Raw genomic sequence first — 17430 nt, 5'->3', positions numbered from 1 at the left:
ATCAAATTAGAGACTATTATATTGTATATACAGAGACGAAAACATTAACATTTAATCTCGGAGAACTGAATTGAATATTAAGTGTTTTTCATAGCAAATTGCCCCTGCATTGAGGTCCACTACGTCATTGCTTTAAAGATTTCTTATCCCTGGGACTATGAAATGGTACAGTCCGAAACGCCCAGGTTTCCGCGCGAAAAGACGGCCCAGGCGCGCCAATTGCTTTTCTAGCATCCATTCCACAACACGATACAGGCTAAAGCAGAGCTGCGCCATCGTTGTCTTCTGTCTTTGTCGCGCGCTCAGCCTCCGCTTTCAGCATTATTTTAAAGCCCTTTTAACTGACGCTCTTAAACGTTGATTTTATTGCCCGCCGAGCATCATGCCAGCCAGGACTTCCCTGTCGTTGCCAGAGGATGTCAGGAAAAGGTAGGGATCCATGTATGTATAACATGGATGCTAACGTCCTGCGTCGTGCTCAAACATTGCCACTTGTATGTTATTCTCCGGTCATTGTTTGAGTTTTATCGGGCTAGAGCAAAGCTGCCTCCTCGCTTTTGCTATCGTTAGCATGTCGCATCTTGACCGTCGCGTCCCATTGGGCACGTTAGCATGCTCATTAGCGCCCCAGCCTGTCAACGCGTGTGTGCGGGGAAGGATTTGGCGCCACTATGAGAAGTGGTAAACAAAAGATAAGCTAACATGGTTTTGACTTGATTTTTTTCCTTCTTCTTCTCATCTTCGTTTATAGGCTGCAGGTGCTGCGCGAAGATGGATCCTCAGACGAGGTGAGTTGGACTGCAGCTGTAAAGTCGACGTTGTTGTTGTTTTTTTTGTCACAGGAGACCTCGAACGTGCCTATAAGGTTTTTAAAAGCAGCAATAAGGTGCGAAACTCATTTAATGTCGGTTTTGTGAAAGAAGGTATAAGCAATGATGTCAATTAGTGCTTCATTTCATTGTGGTACGCTGTACATTTGGTCCTCGTGTTACGACTGAGTTCCGTTCTGACGTGGAAAACGTTACACGCATAAGTAACTGAAGAATGTCAGGAAACGACACGGACAGCACAGTATTTGTCAGTATTAGGGAATTCCACGTTGATGGACTGCAAAAACTTAAATTAAAAAGTGTGATATGTTCAGCTCAAGTCCTTAAAATCTATGTCAAGGATCATTGTGTAACAAGCAATGTTTAACATTACAGCATTCAATATAGTTTTTCATTTCAGCAGGTTTAATTAATCTTTTGTGATTAAAAAGCACCACTCTGCACTTCATCTCTACTGCATCCTCCTTGGCTGACACTTACTGCAGAGCTTCTACATTTGGCAAGAGCGCATGTCCATTGCTGTTGTTGACATTTGCGTACCTTCAGTGTCACAAAGGTTGCGAGTTGACCTATAACCTCTTCACGCCTTTTGCCTTGTCTTTTCCGCTCCGCTGGGACAGCCCTGCTTCCTTTTCCGTATAATGTGAAAAGGAATAGTCCGATGCATGAAAAAGGATGGGGGATCACTTGAAACGATCACGATAGACTTACAATTTTGATGTATTTTACAATGCGTGAATTAAGACTAAATAATTTCTTTTAACCACTTTTGTATTGTGAAGATTAAATCTCATGTCATCTTCGGAAACTAATAGGGATTAAGTCAACCGTGTCTATAGTTTGCGTCAGTTGCTTCAAGCTACATAATTCATAATCATTTGACTTTTAACAGTGGACTCTAATTACCCTTCCAGGATCATGTGAAGGAGAAGCTCAAGCTGGTGCAGGATTTTCTGCACGCCGACACTCAGGACGCCCTCAGCAGCCTTGAGGAAAAGATGAAAAGCTCCGAAATCTCCATGGTGAGCACGTTTTATTTCACCAGGGTCGAATACTTTAACTTGTAATATTGTCTGACACTTTCTTTGTTACCCTCCTTCTTCAGGAGGACTACGTCTCCAAGGTGAAGTCTCTGCTGGGAAAGGAGCTCAATCTGGAGAACGGCGAGGAGTCAAACGTCAAAGCAAACGGCGTTAGTAACGGCTCCCACAAAGAAGAGGACGGCGGAATGGCTGTTGAGGAGGATGACGAAGCCGTCAAATCTCCCAGCGCGCGAGGGAAAGGACGCAAGAGCAAGGCGGACACAAAAAGTTGGTTCAAAGCACTTTTCTTACGCTGCGTTGTTTTTTAGCGGATTATTTTTAACTTCTATCCTTCATCCCCCACATCCCAGAGTCTCCAGCCAGTTCCAGGGTGACAAGAAGTGGCGGAAAGCAACCAACCATAATGGCAATGTTCTCGAAAGTGTACGTTTGTCTCTCATAGTTTTTGAAGTTGTACACACATTTTTAGGTGGCCAAATCAATGAATATTTTGTTTTGTTGAATGTGTCAATTTAAATCGTAATACATTTCATGCAATATGCAAAAAAATAAAAATACATATTTGTGTTCCTGGAATGTATGATAATTTGAGTCTCATTTGAGATTTTGTTTTTGGGGGTAAACACCTATTTTACAGTCAAAAACGCAAGTCTGAAGACCTGAATGGCAAAGCAACAAATGGAGAAACTGAAGTGAAACAGGAAGATGGTGCTGAGGAGGTGAGTTGTCTTATTTCCTCCTCCTGTATCTCGCTATTTCACACTCTAAAAGGCCTAATCATTTATTCGAAATGTGCCCCAGCCTGAGGAGAAGCGTCTGAAAGTGGAGTCTGATGACAAGTAAGTTCTTCGAACACTCTGAGATGGCGCTTCCTTGAATTTGTTTCTAAATGACTGGACTTTGACAGAGCTGCTCCTGAAGAAGCCAAGCCTGAGACCAAGACAGTTTCTGCAGCAAAGGTAACATGTAATAGCATGTTCCCCCTTGGCGAAAGAAATGATCTCTTACAGGTTTCAAAAATTTGAGCAGCTCATAGGCATTGTTAAAAGCAGCCACATCATCCCTAATTTCCCCATTTATAGTGGTTCCAAAGCATCTTGATCAGCCATTCCCACACCATGTTAATACTTGGGCGGGCCACCCAAATAAACTGGCCGCCGCCCAAGAAGTTTTCTAGAACATTTATAGTGTTTTCAAGACTATAAGGCACAAGTCTTAAAATATTCTTGTGTGCACCGAGTTCCGGAGACGTTTTCCTTCAAGACAACCCTCGGGGCAGATTTTGCTGTGCCAACGTGCGTTTCTGATTGGTGGGCTGCTTCACGCTTGTTGCTAGTTGGCTGCTGGCTTGTATTAAGGTACAGCGGCGGATGGAGGGGAGAAGGCAGAAGATTTTGTCCACTTTCTTTTAAATCTAGTTAAACTTTCACATAAGTTACCCACACTGGAACACTCTACCTTAACTCAAACATGTTAAAGTATTTTGGGGTGGGAAAGATCTGCTTCTCTTGCTCTTCTTTTTCAACGCCCTTTTGAGGTTTCGTTACCTTTTATACAATATTTGTCCCAAACAGTTAATTGCACCTGTAGGTAATTATTGATACAAAAGGCTTTTAGCTTGTCTAACATTTTGTGTGTCTTTTCTAGGCTCCACCTCCCAAATGTCCAGATTGCAGGCAATATTTGGACGACTCGGACCTGAAATTCTTTCAAGGGGATCCAGACCCTGCGGTGAGTGTGAATTTTTGTTTGTTTTCAAGAGAGAGAAAAAGTCTTTCAATGATGTGTGAAAACCAGCGTGGTTGTGTCTTCAGCTGGATGAGCCTGAAATGCTGACTGACGAGCGCCTCTCCTTGTTTGACTCCAACGAGGACGGCTTTGAAAGCTACGAGGATCTGCCGCAGCACAGGATCACAAATTTTAGGTGACAAATCAGTTTGACTTTCTACATGACGACTTGTAAAGAAGAACTCTTTAGTTGCGTTATTTAAAGAAAACCCCCTTCTACAGTATCTATGACAAGCATGGCCATCTTTGTCCCTTTGATGCTGGACTGATTGAAAGGAACGTGGAGCTCTACTTCAGTTGCGTTGTCAAACCAATCTATGATGACAACCCCTGCTTGGATGGTAAAGACCATGTTGGCATGTACTCTCACTGGACACTTGATTCGGCACGTCTGCATGATCAGAGCACACCCAAAGCGCTGTGAAAGTTAATTGTACGTGCGTGGTGATTCTAATATAACTGAATAGTTGGATTTAAGATGTGAGGGATGGTTAAAATAATATACATTAAGGAAAAAAATCCAATTGTTTAGTTCTTTTAATTGAAATGAATAAAAATATATTTTTAGAAAAAAAATCAAAATGTTTAGTTTTTTTTTGTTTAAATTAATTTTTTGCAATTAGTATTATTTTTAAGTATTGAGACTAATTTTTCCACATTTTATATACAATTTTAAGTTCTTGCCATTAACAAATTCAAATTTAAGGTAATTATTTAATATTAACACACATTTATTTTTTATTTTTTTTCTCAGTTGTGTGAGGTTGCAGCGTGCCTAATGATGTGGCGGGCAGGTGTAAGTGAATATATTGGCATTAATGGATTTCTGTTTCCTCTTGAGGTGGCGTTCCTGCAAAGAAACTTGGACCCATTAATGCCTGGTGGATTACAGGATTTGACGGAGGCGAAAAAGCTCTCATTGGGTTCACCACAGGTATTGCAAGTGTTCCGACCGAAATTGTGTTCTTCCTGTCCGATGGAGATGAACTGTTTTTCCTCCTTGTCCAGCGTTTGCCGACTACATCCTGATGAATTCCAGCGAGGAGTACTCGTCAATCTTTGCTTTGATGCAGGAGAAGATCTACATGAGCAAAATTGTGGTGGAGTTCCTCCAGAAGAATCCGGACGCCAGTTATGAGGACCTTCTCAATAGGATTGAGGTGAGGATGAGGGCACTACAGAATTTGATGTGGTTTCAAATTCCATTCTGCTACTGCTTTTATAATGAGTTGAGTGATATTCATTTAGCAAATATGGTCCCTTGCCCTTTAAGGAACTACACGTTCGAATGCTGAATCGAAATGACTGTTATTGTAAGTGGACATTTTGTTTCTTTCCGTGCCTCCAGACCACGGTGCCGCCGCCAGGCCTCAACTTCAACTGCTTCACTGAGGACACACTGTTGCGCCACGCCCAGTTCGTGGTGGAACAGGTGGAGAGCTACGACGAGGCGGGCGACTCGGACGAGCAGCCCATCATCGTCACGCCCTGCATGCGTGACCTCATCAAGCTGGCGGGCGTTACGCTGGGCAAAAGGTACGACTTTCTTTGCTGGGGCGTTTTGATTAATGCGAGGGCCCCGCCTTGGCTGCCTTTTTTACTTGCAGCTCCTTACATTAAAGTTTTAGCTTTTCTTTGAAAGGATTATTGGCTATTGAAGTGCTCGCTAATGTCTGCCATTCCTCTGACATCTCCTAATGCAGCATGCTGCTGTACTGGTAGGTAGGCCTGAATGCATTATTGCCTTGTGTGGGGGAAAGTCCATGCTATTGTTTTGTATGGCTTCACATAGTAATTTGTGTGCACTAGTGTCATTACGCCATCTGGTTTGTCATTTCAAGTCACTCCATAAACTGTGTGGCGCAGAGCGACGCCCACACAAATGTAATGTTATCCAGAGCAAGGGTTCTGTCCGTCTCTCACTAACATAAGGGCTATTATCCCTCAAAAAGCAGCATTTTGGATAAAGCTCTTTCTGTGGCTGCTGGAAGAATAGCATCTAATGGCATAAATCTTGAGCACTTAATGGACAGGATAATGGAAAGTAATTTGCTTCGAAGGGTTCAGGTGATCGGCCCAGTGTTGCTATGGAAAATAGTACATGCTGTTTAAATTTGGTGTCTGCCCCTTCTCACTTCACAGTTGTCCATCTGACATTCTTTGAATTATTTGGAAAAGATCAGATTTTAACTCCAGAATATTGTGCAACATTACAAACGTAGACCGATTGAGCGTTCATGAGCATTATATTGCCAATGAGAGATGTTTCATGTGTCTACTGCATTTATAGTCAGCTGTGATTTTCTGTATACTTATCTGATACTCTTTTGTACTTGTTATCGATGAAACTCGGCCTGGGACATATGGCCCAAAATTCATATCACGGTATAAACTGCATCCCTTCATGGTAACTGTATATATCACCTGTTGTTGTTGTTTTTTAAATAAATGATTTGCTTATTGGTTTACATAGTTCTTTGTAGAAGCTAAATGGATAAAAAATAATAATGAAAGAATACATTTACTTTGGATAACATTTATTGTGCAAATCAAAATTATGCATATGCAGTATGGCTTGCGGTGTGCAGGCTAGCTAGATTTGGTAGGGGGGCGTGACGAAGGAACCCGTGTGCATGCCACAAAACTAACTACTAAATATTAGGGCTGCAGCTATCAAATATTTTGGTATTCAGATATCCTACTGAAAATTCCAGCGAATAATTGTGTATTTGGATAGAAATATATATTCTTGATTGGTTAAAGAACAATTATAAATACAAAAAACATTTGCACGTAATAATGAACAACCAATTGGTTTTCTTTTCTTTTTTAAGCTTAAATTTAAACTGTGCTTTAGCAGCACACTATTTTCCTCTCTGAATCTCTCCCGATAGATTTTGGTTTATGCGCCGATAAGTGACGTCAGAACCACAGTAGCAATTTTGGTGAACTTAAGCACTGCTAACTAGTGCGGCTAGCTTGCTGCTTGGTGCTGCTAGCTGGCAGTCTCCGTTAAACGCTGGCAATGTCAGCGCATTTATGTCTTACTGCGCTTAACTAGAGCTTGAACGTGATTTCTGGACAAAGTTGTTACTGCCGTCTGTCGCAAGTTTGACGAGTCACGTCAGCCCTTATGTTAGCATTATGTCGCCACGGCAAAAACTTCACACTAAAAGCGCTACAATACATTTATCTCATACCTCTTGATAATGTAAGGGTTTATCTATAAATTCAGTTTCTCTCAGCACGTTAGCGCCGTGTACTGTCATGCATACTGCCGTTCGCTTGACTACGGCTTCCTCAGTAAACAGGTGTCATGTCCAATTTCTGCTCCTTTCTTTTCTGCTGTGCACACTTGTTTACAACTGACAGTAACGCCGACGTATTTACGTCATCGGCTAGTCGTGATAGCCCTAATGCGATGTCACCAACATGCGCTACCGCGGTAAGACAGTAGAGTCAAAATCGCTACTTTCGGCAAAATTCATACCTTACCAAACTAGTCCAAAGTTTTTATTTGATTACTAAAGAGCAATGCACGCATACCAACTGGGGGAAAAATTATAATCACGATTATTTTGATTGATATTCAAATCAAATCCCAACTAATAAAACAATAATTTATTGATTTTCAAATTTAGTATTTATTCAACTCACTAGCCTCATCCACACCTTTTGCTGCCAAGCATCTTTGCACTTATTCAAAACGTGAATAGGCATCTCTCATATTTTTTTTTTTTCTCGTTGTTTTATTTTCCATCGGACTGCTCAAGTTAAGTGGTTATACAAAGAAATAAGATTATTGATTATTTTTTTTGCTTTTCAAAAACATTTAGGGCCACCTAAACCCAGCTCAGAACTGAAACATAGTGCTGCTTGATTTCATGCGAGCTGGTACTTCAGTAATACAGACTTAAAATCGAACTGTACCAAAGTTGAAAAAATTCCCAATTATCGGGATGCCTTTATCCCGCTTTACTTTTCATTCTACAGCTTTACTGTGTTGCTTGTCACATGTTGCATGGCTGGACGCTTTAGATGATTGGCCAATCGCTTCATCTTGACATCACACACCCACCAGCAGCCCTTTAGGTCCTAAATAACAAATACCTGAACGCACGTTGTCTTTTTCCTATTCAAACCAGGCGAGCTGCCAGACGGCAAGCCATCCGTCACCCCACCAAGATTGAGAAGGACAGCAAGGGTCCCACCAAAGCCACCACCACAAAGCTGGTCTACCTGATCTTTGACACCTTCTTCTCGGAGCAGCTCGAGCAGGACGACAAGGAGAGCGCCACCAAACGGCAGCGCTGCGGCGTCTGCGAGGTGAGCCTTTGCCACACCCAGACCGTGGACCCAATCTCACACTCGCCAGCTGAATGCCAATGTTGAATGTGGTCTCTTTTAGGTTTGCCAATCTACTGATTGCGGCAAGTGTGCTGCCTGTAAGGACATGATTAAATTTGGAGGAAGTGGCAAAAGCAAGCAGGCGTGCAAGCAAAGGAGGTGAGTGTAAAAAAAAAAATTTAAAAAAAAAGTACCACACGCACCTTGTTTTATAACACTACAGACGCTCCCCAACTTACGAACGAGTTACGTTCCGATTGATCGTTCATAAGGTGAATTTGTTCGTAAGTTGCTTCAGTGCTATATTTTGTATTATTTATGTTTAAAGAGAATACGTACAGTACTGTACTACGTATGTTAGAGAGAGAGACCGAGAGACACACAGTATGTACATGTACGTAATAAGATAAATAAAATGAAGTTTAACTTACTTTTGGAAGATGTACTCGATGCTTAAGGAGAGGAGGAAGAGGAGGATTTTATATCATGAGAGGTTCTTCGTCGTCGCTGGAATGGGCTTCAAAAGTTACTTCCTCCTCCGTAACTTCAATGTAGGAAGAAGTTGAGGGTCGCGGAGAAGAAGATGAGGGTTGATGAGTATCTTCCTTGGAGGATTTACTAGAAACTGGCCGAAAGAAGCGATCTAACGACGATTGCACAGTTTTCTTCTTTTTTTCATCATAAATGATGCGGTAGCACTGTATGGCATCATTCAATTGATTTGCAACCTTTGTGCAACGTTCAATATTTGGGTCTTGCTGCTCGAAGAGTGCGATGGCTTTATCTATGAGCGACAGGCGTTTCTTCTTCTTCCTCCTCCTCGACACGTTGCTGAGCCTCCAATGCTGGGTGAGCTCTCACAGCGCCAAGCGTCGGTATTAGCGGCGGAAAGAAGCACTACAGTACTCGGAAAAAGGTGCGCAATACAAAATCTAAATTACAGCATCTCTTTCCGAACATTTTTTGACATGCGCGCAGACATGTTCGTATGTACCGTTGTTCGTAACTCGAATGTTCGTAAGTAGGGGAGCGTCTGTACTTGATCAAAATTGTACTGAAATAGCAGGGGTCGACAAAGGATGATGTCGTTTGTGTTCGTGGCATTAAGAATACTTGGTCATGTAGCACAAGACGGCAAGCTCAGTTGGCAGTTTTTATTTTATTTATTTATTTTTTTAATGTTTTTTCATGTTAATTATAGACTTGGGCATGTGCCACTGCCCTAGGAATGGTCTTGGTAAATGGAGGACCCCCAGTATTGGAACCTAACTTTGTTCAGCAACTTATGCTGCATATACAGTAAACATCAAAACAATTGGATGATGCCCAAATATGTTGTCGACCACTTTTTGTTTTAGTAGTAAATGAGACAAATTTGGGGGTGAGCTTCAACGCAAAAACAAAACATTCTTGGGGTCCCCAGGAAGTATCCCCCCCACACACACACTCCCTAGATCAATGCCCATGTCACCGCTGCAAACTATTTAATCACATGGCGTTCCTAATCTTGACCTGGCTCCGTCCCATCATTAATGGAAACCTTTCCTCATTGACCCCTCCCCCTCCCCCCAGATGCCCCAATCTGGCCGTGAAGGAGGCTGAGGATGATGAGAACATAGAGGAGGAAGATGTCCCCGTAAAGAGTAAGAAAGCGTCTCGGGTGAAGAGGAAGAAGCAGACTCAGTGCAAGCTGACGTGGGTGGGCGAGCCCATTAAGGTACGAGCTGCTTGGTGCTTGCACTCGAGTGTGTCATGAATGACTCAGTGGTCGTCTTCTCTTGCTTTCAGTGCGAGGGCAAGAAGCAGTACTACAACAAGGTCTGTGTGAATGATGAAGAGCTGGTGATGGGCGACTGTGTCTCCGTTTCCTCAGAGGATCCGGCCACTCCGTTGTATCTGGCAAGGTAAAGCGGACTTGTTTTTTGTTTTCGTTTAATGCATTTGTGGGAAGAATTTTTTTTATTTGTTTGCAGAATGACATTGTACTGCAGCAACTTTCGTCCCACTTGACATCTTATCGCGTATAAAAGTCATTTTCTGCTTTTGGACTTCTCCAAAGAGACATTTTGTGCCAACATTGGGGTTTCAAAGCAGATTTTTGCAAGTCTGGATTATGTTTTTAAAAACCTGCCGAGTGGTGCCTAGACTCACAAGTTTATTACCCAATTGAAATGAATTGACGTGTCATTAATCTGTTCAAGCCCAACAAAAGTAGTTGTACTTTATAAAAACATTCACTAATATCACGCTGTGAGAAAATAGTGTCAGGGATTAAACAGTTTGTGCATCATAATAAAGAATATGTACCTGGGAAGTATTGCCATTGTCCATGAATGTGTGCTTTAATGTTTACTTTCTGCTTCAAATGTTTTTTTTTTTTTTTTTTTTTTTTTTTTTTTTTTAATTTCTCGTCCGCCAGGATCACGTCAATGTGGGAGGACAACAACGGCAAGATGTTTCACGCCCACTGGTTCCTCCGCGGCACACAAACGGTGCTCGGCGAGTCGTCTGACCCCCTGGAGCTTCTCATGGTGGACGAGTGCGAGGACATGTCGCTCAGCTACATCCAAGGCAAAGTCAATGTCACCTACAAGGCCCCCTCCGACAACTGGTTCATGGAGGTACGTCCACCTTGCTTCCGTCGAGTGGGGGGGTGTGGGTGAGACAGTCTCGTCTTTTGGGATGCTCACTGCTACTTTTGCACATCAGGGCGGGATGGATATGGACGTCAAGGTGATTGAAGACGACGGGAAAAGTTTCTTCTATCAATTCTGGTACGACACGGATTTTGCCCGCTTTGAGACGCCGCCCAAGACCACGCCGTCAGATGACTGCGAGTTCAAGTGAGCGCAAGCATTTATTCTATTCACAAGACATTTGCCCTGCGCTAATCCCATAATTTCCTTATTTTCTTTGAATAGGTTATGCAGCAGCTGCCTGAGGATTAAAGGGCGCGAGGTGCGGGAAAAGCCTCGCGCCTTTGAGCCCCTGGATGAAGATCACGACTCAAAGGCGCTCTACGCGCTGGCCCGCTTCAGAGGCGAGCAGTTCAGGGTGGGAGATGGCGTCTACGTGCCGCCCGAGGCCTTTAACTTCAGGTGACACGCCAGATTCTAAGAAGCAGAACATTCAAACGAACCTCTACATATATTAGAAATGGTTTTGATCGTCAATATTCGTCCATTGTCTTCTCTCTGCTGTTAGTGTGAAAGCAGCCAGCCCGGTCAAACGCTCCCACAGGAAAGAGGACGTGGACGAGGACTTGTATCCAGAATACTACAGGAAGTCGTCAGACTACATTAAAGGCTCCAACCAGGACGCCCCGGAACCGTTCCGCGTCGGCCGCATCAAGGAGATCTTCTGTCACCGGCGCAGCAACAGCAAGGCTGACTTGGCAGAGGTCAAAATGCGACTGTACAAGTTCTACAGGTCAAAGACGGACTATTTTGCTCTTCTGCCTTTGTTTAAATTTAGGGTGTGAAAATTAGTTTAATTATTATTATTTATTTATTTTTTTACGCGCGATTGACCACTCCTTACTTAGAAAGCCTATACTGGGGTAATTCCAGTTGCAACGCAGCAGACACGTCCAGCAGTAATAATTGAATTGAATTTAATAATACTACATATATTTGTGGAGACTGGGGTCAAGTTGTATTTTACCCTTTTAAAAATGTTACTTCATGTTAAAGATTAGATAGCTCTTAAGATGAAAAGAAAAATGCACTGAGCTGTCACCAATGTCTTACAAATGCCATCTAGTGGCAGAAAAGTGACCAACACAAATTAATATCACTCACTTTTTATAGTACAGTACATCTTTTAAAATTTTATGAATTATGAAATTACTGTATCAATGACTAAAAGATGCAGCCATATTTCTATTTAACATTTTTTTCCACTTTTATGTTAACAAGAGTAAGACTTTTTTTTACTGTACATGTTGTTGTACATTTAGAACAGATATAAATTTTGCAATTGTGAGTTAACTGTTGTCATGCAATTTATTACGATTACAAATTTGAATCGCCTGACACCCCTATTCAAATTCACATGTATTTATTTCCTGTTCTAGACCTGAGAACACCCACAAAGGAGTGAAAGCCAGCTACCACACTGATGTCAATCAACTGTACTGGAGCGACGAGGAGGTCACGGTCAACATGTCAGATGTGCTCGGACGCTGTCAAGTCGAATACGGAGAAGACCTCAATGAGCCGGTCCAAGAATATTCCAACGGAGGACCCGACCGCTTCTATTTCCTGGAGGTACTGTGTGTGTGCGCGCGCACCACGATTAGTAACGTCTTAACTGACAATTTGGGTCAATTATGACACCCCTCGCATGGAAAGCAGTAGGGGTGTGAATTGCCTAGTACCTGGCGACTCACAGGTTTCGATTAGATACCGATTAATCCCGATACAAATCTATAAATTGATTATTGCAATTATTATGATTTTTACTCAAACTTAGAACATACTAATCAGTAAACTTGTACATGTAAGACTTGTATGAAAATGTATTTATTTATCTGAAAATTCAGGCTTATAACTGAGCCACTACATTTAATAAACAGGTTTCACCTTTGTACAGCACTGAAATAAAATATAAAGGCTTAATGTTCCATTAATATAACATTCTTCCATGCTTAATGTGTGAATCCTAACCCTAAGTAAGACGTTTTGTTGAATATTCTCATTAAAAAATTGATGTTTCAAAATCGATTCGGCCGCATATCGGATCGATTCAAGAATTGCGCGATGTAATATTGCCGAATCGATTTTTTTCTAACACCCTGTAGGAAGCCGTTTTCAGCTGTCTTGAACATTCTGATATAACTTCCAAATCGAGTGACTCAAGTACACACATGAGTAGACTAACTTTGAAAGTCCATTTTTCATATCTCCTTTAATGTTCTCTTGCAGGCTTATAATGCCAAAAGCAAAAGTTTTGAGGATCCTCCAAACCACGCTCGCTCTGCCACACACAAAGGCAAAGGAAAGGGCAAAGGCAAAGGTAGAGTATAAAAAAACAGGATTCATTAAAAGTTCCTCTACAATTGATTTCAGGGACTTGTTTTTCATCATTATCGAAAGGCAAAGAACATTGATCAGTGCAGCCCCTCCCCCCCCAAAAAAAAATTTAAACTCCCCCAGTCATACGGCATCTTTTTATTTCCAAGGTAAAGGCAAAGGGAAGGCCTCCGCCGTTCAGGAAACTCCGGAACAGCCCACTGAAACGCAGAGTCCCAAAGTGCATAAATATCGCACCCTGGACGTGTTCTCAGGCTGCGGCGGTCTCTCCGAAGGCTTCCATCAGGCTGGTACGAGCTTCTTCCCACACGGTTAATTGCTCCAGGTCACCAAACAAAGGTCCATTTTTTTTTTATCTTTGAAGGCATCTCTGAGACGGAGTGGGCCATCGAGATGTGGGAGCCGGCGGCGCAGGCCTTCAGGCTCAACAACCCGGGAACCACCGTGTTCACCGAGGACTGCAACGTGTTGCTCAAGCTGGTCATGTCGGGCGAGAAGACAAACTCTCTGGGCCAGAAGCTGCCGCAGAAGGGCGACGTTGAGATGCTCTGCGGGGGGCCGCCCTGCCAAGGCTTCAGCGGCATGAATCGCTTCAACTCGCGCACCTACTCAAAGTTCAAGAACTCGCTGGTGGTCTCCTACCTCAGGTGACAAGACAAACAATGAATGAAGCGCACATGGATGAGGATTGGATAACGTTTGGATTCCTGTCTTGCAGCTACTGTGATTACTACAGACCAAAGTTCTTCCTGCTGGAGAATGTGAGGAACTTCGTGTCGTTCAAAAGCTCCATGGTCCTCAAGTTGACTCTGCGCTGTCTGGTCAGAATGGGATATCAGTGCACCTTTGGCGTCCTGCAGGTACATTTATCTTAATCCCTTTTTATAGAGCGGAAGGTGCTTTCTTTTCTTAACTTCCAATATTTTAGGCATTGTGTGTGCGTGAATAATCGCATTTACATTTTTTAAGACTCCGTAATGGCATACATGAATTTCAAACTATTTGAAAAGATCACTATAAACTTATTGAATATGTCCTTTTAAATGTGTGTGAAGAGACAAATGTGACCCACTCCAATAAAAGGGTCTGCATGCATTTTGCGGTCGTGACAAAAATGGATTGTTTGGACAAAAAGGACAATTTTACGATTTATTTCAAAATAACCTCCTTGAGGTCTCTATTTTTATTTTTCCAGCAGCACAAAAGTTAACATCGTCATAGGATTGTATGAAAATAATGATTAGAATAAGTGCATCGTCAGCCAACGTGTTTTTAGCCGGCTTTAGCTAGCAGTGCAAATTGGAAACCTGCCTAAAAATAACCCAGAGTTCCTCGCCTCAACGTCACTTGATAATTGTATCAATTAGGGATGCACACTAATGCTATTTCCTACCGATAAACCAATCATTTAGAACGTGTCGATAACCGATAAATAAGCCGGTAATTGTTTGCAAAATTAACTTGAATACAAATACACTTTTGAGTCCTATATGTACAAATGCATCGAAACATTTGTAAGGCGCCATGAAGCTGAATTTTAGTGATATCTCTGCTTCAAAGACAACCAGTAACTCATTTTGAGTTGGCCAAAACAAAACCGTCATGTTTTAAAAATTCAACAAAAAACTGAGGGTAACATTTTGGGGAGACATCTTGAGCCACAACAGATGGACCAATGCGGCAAGTCTATTATTATCGGCCGATTTCTTTATTATCCGTTTTATCTGACACCAAATTGACCGATAATTATCAACCACCGATATTATCGTGCATCCCTAATATAAATGTACATAGCAACCAATACAAGTCGAAAGACACCATAGGGTGACTGTCCAGGATGAAATCGAACAGAAGACATGCGTCATAACAATGTCGTCATCTGTTCGGACATCGTGGCCAAGGTTTGTGATCCAAACGGAGATCATCTTCAATTCTGGGAACTCTTTCTATGACACGACCCGTTTTGAAAATGGGATAAAGACTGAGAACGTCTCTCGCAAATGTGTGTTGGGTTTTGTTTTTTTACCTCTGCATATTGGCTGAGGTGATGTAAAGTGCGGCGGCAGGCTAATCACAGTAATATAGACGATTTACAGCAGGCCAAATATTTCTCACTCCGGGGATTGACCAATCAGAGCCTTCACGGCAAAATGACATTAGCAGGAAAGTTGGCAGTCATGGCAAAAATAACTGCCATTTGTATAACGGTACCAACGGAAAATTAGCAGGAAGTTGGAGGGGATGACAACCTCAGTTCCTACACAAAATGGGAGGTTTCTTTAAGTCATATATTGAGGGGGAATCCAACTTTTTGTAAAAAAAAAAAAAAGATCCGATTTTTATTTTTAGGCAAAATTCACCCAGCCCTAATTGTAAGTTGCATTATGTTTTAACTAATAATGGTTGCCTATGCTAAATAAGCAAACATTATCATTCCTTCGGCTGGTTAGTTTTTAAACGCCAAGTTGCATGAACTCATCCTTTTGTATGAGGTGCGTTTGCTCTTGTTCATTGTGTCACGTCGGTTACGTGATCAGGCGGGTCAGTACGGCGTGGCCCAGACTCGCCGCAGAGCCATCATCCTGGCCGCCGCTCCCGGAGAGAAACTGCCTCGCTATCCCGAGCCGCTGCACGTGTTCGCTCCCAGAGCCGTCTCCCTCAGCGTGGTCGTGGACGAGAAGAAATACGTCAGCAACGTCACGCGGTAAGTTTGACCTCTCCAAACTCGTCACCAAATGGCGTTCTAACACACACGGCGTCATGCCTATAGCGGCAACGGCGGAATCTACAGAACCATCACGGTGCGAGACACCATGTCTGACCTGCCCGAGATCCGCAACGGCGCCGCCGCCTTGGAGATTTCCTACAACGGCGAGCCTCAGTCGTGGTTCCAGAGGCAGATCCGCGGCACGCAGTACCAGCCCATCCTCAGGGATCACGTCTGCAAGGTAAGCATGCACCCGGGCTAAACGTTTTTGGGCGTATTGGGTACGAGACGGGAAGTGTTCATTAACTCGCATCTACAGCTCAGACTCTGGCAAGTCGTACTATATGATTTTAGTAGTCTATAACTGCCCTAAACACTGAACTTGTTTTGTGTAGGACATGAGTGCTCTGGTGGAAGGCCGCATGCGCCACATCCCATTGGCACCCGGCTCCGACTGGAGAGACCTTCCCAACATCGAGGTGCGCCTGAAGGACGGCACCATGGCCAAGAGGCTGCGCTACACGCACCCGGACAAGAAGAACGGACGCAGCGGCACCGGCGCGCTCAGGGGCGTCTGCACCTGTGCCGGAGGTGCGCTCGGGTTTGAAAGACCCTTGCGTGAAGTCACCGGAACGCTAACGTGTTGTTGGGTTTTTTTTTGCGCCGACGCAGGAAAGCCGTGCGATTCGGCCGACCGGCAGTTCAACACGCTCATCCCGTGGTGTCTGCCTCACACGGGAAACCGCCACAACCACTGGGCGGGACTTTACGGAAGGCTGGAGTGGGACGGCTTCTTCAGCACCACCGTCACCAACCCTGAGCCCATGGGAAAACAGGTTCGAGGGGGGAAGAGGAAAAAAAAAAAAAGACCAAACACAAGCATGCCTTCGCTGCAGCCCTTGTTTATTTATTTATTTTATTCCAGGGTCGCGTTCTGCACCCCGAGCAACACCGAGTGGTGAGCGTGAGGGAGTGCGCACGCTCACAAGGGTTCCCTGACACGTATCGTTTCTTTGGGAACGTCCTGGACAAACACAGACAGGTGAGCAACCACGCTGACATATTGAGCCACAGTTGTAAAATAAAATAAAAATAAAAAAATTAAGAAATTGGGCATTAATGGCCATGTTGTTGTCGGTGCCTGGCAGGTTGGCAATGCTGTGCCCCCGCCCCTCTCCAGAGCCATCGGGCTGGAGATTAAGAAGTGCGTTATTGACAGGATGAAGGAAGAACAGACCGCAGGTGATCACACTTGACCATACGTGTATCCGTTGTTGAAAGTACTGAACATGTCCTGTGACTTAACATGTCCACTGTGTTTTCCTCCAGAGAATGTCAAACAAGAGAAGATGGAGGTGTCAGATTAGTGTGTGCTCTCCTCATGCCCACAAAAAGTGTCCATAGTTGAAGATGATTTTATGAATTATGGACCGGCACATTTTTTTTTTTTTAAAGTGTTTTTAAATACCTGTTAACATGTTGGACAAATTGTATGTAGTTTTTATATGTAATATTTCAAATAAAGCTCTTATCACATGGATCGGATCTTCGGACTCTGGGAGATAGAGGATCACTTATGATGCAAAGATCTGTATCGGTCTGTGTCAGCACTGTTGGGACAATCACCGTCAGGTATTCTGTTTAACAACCAGTTTTGCTACTATAATACCTGATTAGGAAGT

The 17430-nt window shown here is 43.2% G+C and overlaps 1 protein-coding gene across 4 annotated transcripts; it reads left to right on the top strand.

Moving 5' to 3' along the window:
- The first annotated feature begins 207 nt into the window (after positions 1-207).
- Positions 208-17288, top strand: dnmt1 (DNA (cytosine-5-)-methyltransferase 1). 4 transcript variants are annotated; one of them, XM_077557235.1, is made up of 35 exons: positions 208-429; positions 752-788; positions 1745-1852; positions 1936-2140; positions 2224-2296; positions 2511-2592; positions 2675-2712; positions 2781-2832; positions 3521-3604; positions 3688-3797; positions 3884-4002; positions 4503-4595; positions 4670-4821; positions 5010-5197; positions 5365-5379; positions 7807-7987; positions 8070-8167; positions 9581-9725; positions 9797-9912; positions 10428-10629; positions 10718-10851; positions 10930-11106; positions 11213-11437; positions 12084-12276; positions 12934-13024; positions 13191-13331; positions 13406-13688; positions 13760-13901; positions 15579-15745; positions 15812-15989; positions 16144-16339; positions 16421-16584; positions 16674-16790; positions 16897-16990; positions 17078-17288. In XM_077557235.1, exons 1-35 carry the CDS (start codon positions 383-385, stop codon positions 17113-17115), a joined length of 4485 nt encoding a protein of 1494 aa, XP_077413361.1. In that variant the 5' UTR covers positions 208-382; the 3' UTR covers positions 17116-17288. The 4 variants fall into 4 exon arrangements, with proteins under 4 accessions (XP_077413361.1, XP_077413362.1, XP_077413359.1 ...); XM_077557236.1 differs by lacking the exon at positions 5365-5379; XM_077557233.1 differs by having other exon boundaries at positions 16144-16584.
- The last annotated feature ends 142 nt before the right edge of the window (positions 17289-17430 follow it).

The sequence above is a fragment of the Vanacampus margaritifer genome, chromosome 2 (genome assembly GCF_051991255.1).
Source record: "Vanacampus margaritifer isolate UIUO_Vmar chromosome 2, RoL_Vmar_1.0, whole genome shotgun sequence".
NCBI classification, from domain to species: domain Eukaryota; kingdom Metazoa; phylum Chordata; class Actinopteri; order Syngnathiformes; family Syngnathidae; genus Vanacampus; species Vanacampus margaritifer.
This window is presented reverse-complemented; position numbering and strand designations above follow the sequence as displayed.